The sequence below is a fragment of the Lipotes vexillifer genome, unplaced genomic scaffold (assembly GCF_000442215.2).
Source record: "Lipotes vexillifer unplaced genomic scaffold, Lipotes_vexillifer_v1.1 scaffold189, whole genome shotgun sequence".
Lineage (NCBI taxonomy): Eukaryota > Metazoa > Chordata > Mammalia > Artiodactyla > Lipotidae > Lipotes > Lipotes vexillifer.
Window position 1 is genome coordinate 989,908 of NW_006785816.1, and position 10,633 is coordinate 1,000,540.

General features: G+C 46.8%; 1 protein-coding gene and 1 pseudogene across 1 annotated transcript in view; both read left to right on the top strand.

Annotated features, from left to right (window-relative positions):
* The first annotated feature begins 936 nt into the window (after positions 1-936).
* STYXL2 (serine/threonine/tyrosine interacting like 2) overlaps positions 937-10,633 on the top strand; it is a 30,929-nt gene continuing 21,232 nt past the window's right edge. Inside the window, exon 1 of the mRNA XM_007458094.1 lies at positions 937-1,046. Coding sequence (XP_007458156.1) covers positions 937-1,046 — 110 coding nt within the window. The remainder of the gene's footprint in view (positions 1,047-10,633) is intronic.
* LOC103086369 (dnaJ homolog subfamily C member 14 pseudogene) lies at positions 6,175-8,247 on the top strand (annotated as a pseudogene).

Sequence of the window (10,633 nt, forward strand, 5' to 3'; positions counted from 1 at the left end):
TTAAGTGGGGCCTGCTTTCGGGACTGGGTCCTGAGCCTGCATTCCTTCCTCCCAGAGATCTGCCAGGCTGTGGGACCAGAAGCTAAATTTAGAAGCTGGCTAGGGTTTCCTGTGAACAGCTGTCCTGCCCCTCAGAGAAGGAACACGGGAGAGGGGAGGTCGGTCCCTCTCACTGGTCGGAGCTTCTGGCCATTTCGTCTGGGTCCCTCAGCCCTTGGGTGGCTGCCCCTTGGTGTGGAGATACAGGCAGATCAGCGGTGAGTGTGCTTCTCCCTTCATTTTGTCCTGTGAGCCCAGGACTTACAAACAAAGGGGCAGAAGCTCTGCCCTGAGCGTCAGGGCCCAGCCATGTCTGGGACCAGATCCTGGGGGATCTCATATTCCTTAATAGGCTGTGGGATGACGCCTGAGCCAAAGGTAGTGGTCCTGTGGCCTTGGTTAGAGACGCTGAAGAAGGCATCTTCCCGGTAAAGACAAAAGATGTGTGTGTGTGTGTGTGTGTGTGTGTGTGTGTGTGTGTATGTGAGAGAGAGAGAGAGAGGGAGAGAGAGAGAGAGAGAGAGAGAGAGAGAGAGAGGGAGAGAGAGGGGGAGAGAGAGGCAAATTTCTGGTTCCCCTCGCTGCTTTCTTGCTGGCATCTGTGGAAGGAGCCAAGTTGTCACTTCTTAAATCTTACGACTCCAAGGTGGGCTGTTTACACGGCCAGGGTGTGCATCTTGGTGTCCTGATAACAGTAGCTGGATCAAGTCTGACTGGGTTTTCCTCATGGGTGATCTCCCCACCAGGCTATTAACATGTGGTGACTTTCCCGTTCCTAGTTCCACTGAGGTGACATCACTGACACACCCTTTCCCCCAAAAAAACCTCCAGCAAAAAACCTCCAGGGTTTTCTAACTGCCCTTTTCATGCCAAACCTACAGGGGCTGACAGGCTGTCATGGCAACAAGTGGGGACCCAGAGGAGGAGCAGGTAGTCCCAAGTGAAGAGGATGAAGCCAATATGAGAGCCGTGCAGGCTCGGTACCTCCGGAGCCCCTCCCCCAGCCAGTAAGTGTGCACTTGCTGAGTTCTGCATCCCTCCAACCATGGCGGGAGTGGGCTAGGGAGCATGATGACAAGTGGGCCCCAGGGAGCCTGCAGCCACCACCTTAAATTCACTCATTCAGCAAACATTGCTGAGTACTTTTTATGTGTCATACTTTCTGGAGGAAGCAAACACGCACACAAACACGCTGCAACATGGCATGGTAAGTGCTAGGATTAGCATGCCTAGGGTCTAGTGGTGGGGTGGGGGTGAGTGGGGGGTGGGCAGGGAAAGGAACACCTGGGCTTGGAATTGTCATAGGAGGCTTCCTGGAGGAGATGATGCTGGACTTGAACCTCAAAGGATGAGTAGGAGTTTGGCAGTTCTCCCTGGACGATAGTGCTTGAGTTCCTAGAACTGAGGTTGGAAATGGGGATGGTAGACCACAGATCATAGTTGCTTTATTTTTTCTGTTTTTTGTTTGTTTGTTTGTTTGTTTGTTTGTGGCATGTGGGTTCTTAGTTCCCAAACCAGGGATCGAACCCACGCACGGAGTCTTAACCACTGGACCACCAGGGAAGGGTAGACCATAGATCATAGATAAGAGAACACATCAGGACAGGAAGAGGACCCTAAGACATCAGATCCTAGTACTAAGATAATTTTGTATCTGTGATCAACCTGTGTCTTTCAAACTGGGATTTGTGCATGCCTGGGGGTAAGTGGCAGTGTGCCCAGGGGTAGATGACCACATGCATCTTCCTGGAGGGTCTTTTTTATTCTGTGACAAGTAATTTTAAAGTTTCTTTTACATAAAATCATTGAGGATATATGATGATGTAGAATGAAAAATTTGTGTAAAATTTTAAGAAAAATCCTAAGGCATCAGAGAAATGCTTAATTGCCTGCTAAAGCAGTAGTGTATGTGCCTACCTTTTTTCTTCTGCCATAAATAATAGTAGGGGATCTGACTTCTAATCTTAGCTCTGTCACCAAATTCATGTGGAGAACCACTTTAATTTTTGAGTCTATGCCTCCTTACCTAGAAAAAGGGAAGCAAAGGCTCGGAATATCTCAAGGTAAGGTTACATCAGAGTAGCTCTGATTCTGCTTGACTGTCTGTTTCCTCATGTCTCCTGGGGTCTTGCCGGATCCTGTTTCTCAGGACTCAAACAGGCTTCCCCTGAGCAAAGGCTGCTCATCACCTAGGGGCCAAGGCACTTTGTCCAAATGCAGCTTGGGGGCTTTTACTTTAAAATTGATCCTTATGTTCTACTTAGAAAAACTCTTAGGGGACTTCCCTGGTGGCGCAGTGGTTGAGAGTCTGCCTGCCGTTGCAGGGGACGCGGCTTCGTGCCCCGGTCCGGGAAGATCGCACATGCCGCGGAGAGGCTGGGCCCGTGAGTCATGGCCGCTGAGCCTGCGCGTCCGGCCCCTGTGCTGCGCGGCGGGAGATGCTGCAGCAGTGAGAGGCCCGTGTACTGCAAAAAAAAAAAAAAAAAAAAAAAAGGAAAAACTGTTAGGATTGAGAGCTTTAAAATGTAGCCCTTCCCTCTCTACACTCCCAGACAAGGCAGAGGTAGTGTGCGGTCAGTCAGGGTAGGTGATGGCTTCGTGTAGTAGTTAGGGTAATGCCAGCTGTAATAGCAAATGGACATTTCTTTCTCACCCAAATACATTTCTGAACAGGTACCTGAGCAGTGATTCAGGAACTGAGGCTCCTTCTATCTTGTAGATCCTCCATTTTAAGGCCCGACTTCTAAAGTCACTGTGCTCGTCAGCACCAAGACAAAATGGGGAAGTGCGCAAAGAATCTCCCGGGAGGATTTTATGGGCCAGGCCTGAAAACGGCCATTTTGCTTCTGCTCGTATTCCACTGGCTGGACCTCAGCAAGGCCATGCTTTCTTGTAAGGGAGGATGGGAAATGAGCCCAGGGAAAAGAAGTGGGTTTGGTAACACACAGCAGTCGCAGCCCCAGTAACCCCTTTAGGCAGTTAATATTCGTGTTTCCTTTAATCCCACTCATAGAGCACACTTATTGCCTCTCCAGGGAGACAGCCCCAAATCCCATTTACCAACTGCTGCAAAGTTCAAAGGCTGGGTTCTCTGGAGGGGGTGCCTCCTGCCCCCCAGGGCTGAATGTAGCTCCTCTTGGTCTGACCAGGATGACTGCAAAGAAACAAAAACAAAAACAAAACTCCCATAGGATCAAAGGAGGAGTGGAGATACAGCAGCCATCCGTCCATATAATTAATGAGGCTGTTGAGCGTCTTTGCCCCAGAAGTGGGGAGACCTCCTAGCTGTGACTTTGATGTGGCCCTTGGGGTGGAATTCCTTTGCTGTTCTCTGGGGCTTCCAGCTTCATCCCCTGAGGCTTTTTCCTTGTCTGTTATTCTCCGCAGCCACATCTGAAGCAAGGTTGGAGAGGGTGTTTTCCTTGAAGGCTGTATAGCTTTTACAGACTTGTCCTGCTTATGGAAACTTGGGGGTCCAAGGGCTGTTTTAAGGTTTATACCACCCAAAGGCCTTTTTTTTTTTTTTTTTTCTAAAGGCTTTTTAAGTCTCATGGTTTCTTGGAAAATATGATCTCTTCAGAAACTTAATTGGTTTCTGATCTACAGAGACCAGACAACTCCATGTGCCAGAAACCACACCCATAGTTCTTTCCCATAGATATAGTCTTCAATCCTAATTTATTTCTTTGCTTTCTGGTCTACATGTTTCACTCTCAGCTTAATGACAGCTATCTTGAGAGATTATCTGAAACTTTACATTTGAGAGGGAAGTTCAGGATGCATTTGTAATTTCTAGTATAATTGTTAAAAGTTATTTAGAATGTATAGCCAACCAGCTAATGAGGGGAGGATGCAATAATACAATATATAATCAATCCAAAAGAAGTCAAGAGAGGAGAGAAAAAATAATATAGAAGAACAACAACAAATAATAAGAAAATAGAAGGTTGGAAGATTTAAACCCAAATATATAAGTAATTACATTAAGCATAAATAGACTTAATATTGCAATTAAAAGAAAAAAATTGTCAGACAATCTTTTTTTTACAAGCCTACACACTTTTTACAAGAGATACACCTTAAAAATAAAGATGTACAAAGGTTAACAAAGGATAGAAAACTTATACTACACTGTTCTGGTTACTATTACTCATAACTTCAAAACTTAGTGGCATAAAACAACCATTATATTATGTTCACAATCTGGAACCTGGACAAGGCACAGTAGTGTGGCTTGTTTGCTTCAAGATGTCTGGGGCCTCAGCTGGAAAGACTTGGAGACTGGGGGTGACTCAGCAGCTGGGGACTGGTGTCATAGAGGCATCCTCATATATTTGGCACTTCACGTCAGGACCTCAGCTAGGCAATTGGCCTGAACACCTAACATGGTCTTTCCATATGATCTCTCCGTGTGGGCCAGTGTGGGCTTTCTCAGAGCCTGGGAGCTAAATTCCAAGAAAACAGGACAGAAGTGCATTGATTTTCATGATGATCCAGCCTCAGAAGTCACACGAAGGACCACAAAGGTTCAAAAGGAGGCAACATAGTCTCCACCATTCCACTGAAGGAGTATCAGGGTCACAGGGTAAAGAGAGCACGTGGGATGGGATACATTGTGGCCAACTTTGGAAAGTATCAGCCGCCATAATCTCAAACACTAACGGAAAGCAAGCCAGTGAAGTGATTTATTGATATAAGACAAAGAAAACTTTAGGGTAAGCATTGCTGGGGACAAAGAGGGATGTTTCCTAATAACTTGAGGTTCAATTCACCATATAATAGATATATTCATTTTAAATTTCTATGATCTGATGAAGTAGCCTCAAAATACATAAAGCAAAAAATTGACAGAACTGAAGAAAAAATTAGAATTCACAATCTTAGTCAAATGTACATTTATTTATTTATTTTTGTGTGTGTGTGGTACACGGGCCTCTCACTGCTGTGGCCTCTCCCGTTGCGGAGCACAGGCTCTGGACGTACAGGCTCAGCGGCCACGGCCCACAGGCCCAGCCGCCCCGCGGCATGCAGGATCTTCCCGGACCGGGGCACGAACCCATGTCCCCTGCATCGGCAGGCGGACTCTCAACCACTGCGCCACCAGGGAAGCCCAAATGTACATTTTTAAAAACATAACCTCAGCAACTGATAAAATGAGGCAAAAAATCATCAAGAATATAAGATATGTAAACAAAACAATAAACAAAATTAACCTAATTGGCATTTATAGAACATGTACCCAGCAACTGCAGGATATAGATTCTTATCATGTGTACTTGGAATTTTTACCAAAAAGATCATGCACTGGGCCATACATATATCAACAGATTTTTAATGCTTGAAATCATACAAAAAGTGTTTTCTGACCTTTGCAGAATTAAGCTAGAAATCACTAAAAACAAAAATATACAGTAGAAATTCCAAGAGTTTGCATCCAAGAGAGCAGGACGGAAGTGCATTGATTTTCATGACCTAGCTTTAGAAGTCACATGAAGGACCACAAAAGTTCAAAAGGAGGCAGCATAGGCTGCTGCACCACTCTATTGGAGAAGTAACAAGGTGACACTCTAAAGAGAGCAAGTTGGATGGGATACATTGAAATATATGGATAACAGAAATTCGAATTAAATACCATTTAATTTGATACTATACTATTATTTGACCCTAAGACTATTTACCACAGTTCAATACTACTCCATACTCGTCAGACTGCCTAAAATTTAAAGACCAACAAGAGCAAACGTTAACGAGGATGTGAAACAATCAGGACTCTCCTGTTCATTGATGCTAAGAGTGTAAATTAGTATAACTATTTGGAAAACTATTTCATAGTATCTAAACACGTGCTTGTCCTATGACCCAGCAGGCTCACTCCTGATACATACCTAACAGAAGTGAGTACATATGTGCACCAGAAGAGAAGCACTAATACTAGAATGTTTTAGCAGCTAACAGTCATTAAGAATGTAGAATGTTTAGAGAGAGTGAACGGGAGGCGGAGCCGGGGGAGCTGCTCTTGTAGCAGCCCCTGGCCCTCGGCCCAGCTGCTTGAGGGGAGAGGAGTTACCGCCGCTCTTCGGCATCAGAGCTTACCATGATAGCTGTGACCTAAAATCCTCAGGAAGCCCTGGGGTCATGGCCCAGAAGCACCCCGGAGAAGGAGGGTTGTATGGAGCCCACCACGGTGGTGGTGCCTCCCTCAGGACTTTAGGACCCTCTGTGGACCCTGAAATACTTTCATTCTCAGGACTCAGGGACTCGGCTGGGCCTGCCCCTAATGGTACCCGCTGCCTCACAGCGCACTCTAGTCCTAACACACAGCTCCCAAATCCAGCCCACTGGTCAGATCCAAGCCATGGCCCTCCAAGGGGTCCAGGAGGCCCTAGGGATGGAGAGGACCCTGATCAGAGTGAGGCATCTTCAGAAGAGTCAGGAGTGGACCAGGAACTCTCAAGAGAGAATGAGGCTGGGTACCAGGAGAATGGGAACCCTTCTTTTCTTTCCATTCCACCTGCTTGTAACTGCCAGGGAAACGCTGGAATCCCTGAAGGGCCTTACTCTGAGGGGGGAGATAGCTCTTCTAGCAACTTTTGCCAGCATTGTACCTCTCCAGCTCTGGGGGAAGACGAAGAGCTGGAAGAGGAACCTCTTAAGTTTCCCAGTGAGTTTTCACGTGTGCCCAGTGGAAAGAAACCTGCAGCCCGGAGACAACAGCACCGTGTTCCAGCCAAGGAGGATACTCGGGAGGGTGGACGCAGAGATCCCAGATCCCCTGGTCGACATAGGCTGGGTCGGAAACGGAGTCGGACAGATAAGCACAGAGGACTGGAATTGTGGGGGGCACAGGAACTGCGTCAGCTTGGACAGGCAGGCTTCTGGTGGCTGATCGAACTGCTGGTATTAGTGGGGAGTACGTGGGAACTTGTGGCCATCTCATCTATGCATGCAGGCAGCTTGAAAGGCAGTGATCTGGACCTATTTTGGGTCTGGGTGGGAGTCTGGGCAGGGCGGCTGGGGGGTGGGGCCCAGGTGATGTTCCAGTTTCTGAGCCAAGCGTTTTCCTATGGGGCAGCTCTATTCACCCATTTTCTTAGGCTACTGGGTGCTTTGGCCCTTTTGTTGGGCTGTCTCCAGTTGGGCTGGCGGTTTCTGGTAGGACCGAGTGACCAGTTAGGCTGGAGGGGTAAAGCCTCTTCTCTTGGCTGGCTTCTCCCGCCTGGCAGTGGAGCCTGATTCTGCTGAGAGAGAGCAGGCCGTGGCAGCATCCGGTAAGAATAGCTCAGTGGGGTTGGCTGGAGTTGCCTTGGGTCAAGCAGAGGGCCAACAGGCAGGAGAATGCAACTGTAGCTAGGGGTCGCTACTGCCAGCCTGAAGAGGAAGTGGCTCGACTGTTGACCATGGCTGGGCTTCCTGAGGATGAGCTAAAGCCTTTTCATGTGTTGGGGGTTGAAGCCACGGCATCGGATGTTGAACTGACGAAGACCTATAGGCAGCCGGCAGTGATGGTTCATCCTGACAAAAATAATCACCCCCGGGCTGAGGAGGCCGTCAAGGTTTTGCGGGCAGCTTGGGACATTGTCAGCAACCCTGAAAGCTGGAAGGAATGTGAGATGAAGCGAATGGCAGAGAATGAGCTGAGCCGGTCAGTGAATGAGTTTCTGTCCAAGCTGCAGGATGACCTCAAAGAAGCAATGAATACTATGATGTGCAGCCGATGCCAGGGAAAGCATAGGAGGTTTGAAACGGACCAGAAACCTGAGAGTGCCAGATACTGTGCTGAGCAGTAATAGGCTGCATCCTGCTGAGGAAGGAGAACTTTGGGCTGAGTCAAGCATGTTGGGCCTCAAGATCACCTACTTTGCGCTGATGGATGGAAAGGTGTATGACATCACAGAGTGGGCTGGATGCCAGCGTGTGGGACTCTCCCCAGATACCCGCAGAGTCCCCTATCACATTTCATTTGGTTCACGGATGCCAGGCACCAGTGGGAGGCAGGGAGCTACCCCAGATGCCCCTCCTGCTGACCTTCAGGATTTCTTGAGCCAGATCTTTCAAGTACCCCCAGGTCAGATGTCCAAAGGGAACTTCTTTGCAGCTCCTCAGCCGGGCCCTGGGGCCACTGCAGCCTCCAAGCCCAACAGCACAGTACCCAAGGGAGAAGCCAAACCGAAATGGCGGGAGAAAGTGACGAGGCCCTTCCAGCGCTGACACCCCTTCTCTTTCCTCAAATCAATGTCAGGGAGTCAAAAGGGCTGCCTACATCACTGGATGGAGTTTGATTTATTTTTAAATATTTAAAAAAGGGAAAATTTGAAGCTCAGATTGTTCACTCAGTACTTACAGGAAGCTCTGGAACCACTCTCTCTCTTCTACCAGCAGCTGGGAACTGAATCTTGTCTTCTGACAATACCAAAGAAATAGGGGGTGGCTAGAACAAAGAACCTAGGGCCTGGACCTGTGCTGGATGCTCTCTCCCATAGTAGTGTGGAAACTGGGCATTTCCCTGGGGTCTGTATGCCTTTGTCTTGTCTTTTGCTTCTACAGCAGATGACACTTTGCCCCCTCTTAAAAAAAAAAAAGAATATAGAATGTTTAAACAACATGATAAACTGTCCAATTAACAGTAGGCTAGATAAATAAAGTCTGGTATATAATTTGAATACTGCCCTAGGGAATAGGCATTTTATTAAGTGCCTATCACTTCGATGTGACTGAGCTGCTCAGATTATTGGTTGGGGAGGGCAATCAGTGAGCGAGAGCTGGCTGTGAAGGTGGAAGGCGGGTCACTGCAGGGAGGACCAATTCTGCTGGTGTCAGAGTTGCATGTAAAGTGAGCCTGCCAAAGAATGAAAGCATTTATTAATAGAGACTTTCTAACAGCATTCAGTCCTTAGCCCTTCCAGCTGCCAGTCCCCTTCCTAGACAAAAACAGGCTCAACCTGAAAGCCCCACTTACATGCTGAGCTCCCTAAAAGCATGGTCCCACATACAGATCAAATTTTCTCTGGGTTCCCAGTGACTCTTCCTGAATCCTATCGGTTTTGATGTCCTTCTCGGTTTGTGTACAGTATACTCCTTAGCAACCGGTTTTTAGAAGCTGATCCCAAATTGGCTAGCCCTTTTCAGAAATTTTTAAGGAAGGCAAACACACAGTAACACTTCATGGACTATCCCTTCCTGCAATTATCATCATAAAATCTGAGGTATAAACAGTTGCATTGACTTTTGAGTCATCATCCAATCAATCCCACTGCATTACACAGAACCAGGCTTAAGCCAGCCCAGATGATTGAGTCTACAGTATCTTTAAAAATGAAAAGATAACCCACAGGCTGGGAGAAAAAAGATAGCAAATCACATATCTGATAAAGAATTCGTATCCAAAATACACATTAAAAAAAAAATCTCGGGGCTTCCCTGGTGGCGCAGTGGTTGAGAGTCCACCTGCCGATGCAGGGGACGCGGGTTCGTGCCCCGGTCCGGGAAGATCCCACATGCCACGGAGCGGCTGGGCCCGTGAGCCATGGCTGCTGAGCCTGCGGGTTGGGAGCCTGTGCTCTGCAACGGGAGAGGCCACAACAGTGAGAGGCCCACGTACCGCAAAAAAACAAACAAACGAACAAACAAAATATATGGACAAAAGATTTGAACGGATACTTCACCAAAGAAGATACATGGAAGGCAAATAAACACATGAAAAGATGCTCAAAAGTCTTTGTCATTAGGGAAATGCAAATGAAAACCACCTTGAGGTACCATTACATACATACTTATTAGAATATGTAAAATTAAAAAGACTGACCATATCAAACATTGGTGAGAATGTGGAGGACTTGGAACAATCCCACTGCTGGTGGGAATGTAAAATCGTACAACCATTTTATAAACTGTTAGTTTCTTTAATAGTTAAACATACAGCTCCCTAAACATACACCCATATCTATGATTCAGTCATTCTACTCCTAGGTATTTACCCAAGAGAAATTAAAGCCTGTGCCCATACAAAGACTTGTACATGAATGTTCATAGCAGCTTTATTTGTAGTAGCCTGAAACAACCCAAATGTCCATCAACAAGTGAATGGATAAATATGCTGTGGTGTATTTACTCACTGGAATATTATTCAGCAGTAAAAAGGAATGAATTATTGATTCATCCAACAACATGGATGAATCTCAAAATAATTACACTCAGTGAAAGCAGTCAGACAAAAAAGAGTACATATGATTCAATTTACAGAAAATTCTAGAAAATGCAAATGAATCTCTGTAGTGACAGAAAGCAGATCAGTGGTTGCACTAAGGAGTACAAGGCAGGGAGTGGGTAGAGGGAGGTCTCACAAAGGGACATGAGGAAGCTCTGGGGGGATGATGGCTATCACAATCTTGATTGTGGTGATGGTTTCACAGGTGGATACTTATGTCAAACCTTACCAATCTGCATATTTTAAATATGTGCTGCATGTATAACAATTATACCTCAAATAAAGCTGTGGGGTTTTTTAAAGGTATGAAAAGAGAAATAAAACTCTCTTCTAGGGCTTCCCTGGTGGCGCAGTGGTTGAGAGTCCGCCTGCCGATGCAGGGGACACGGG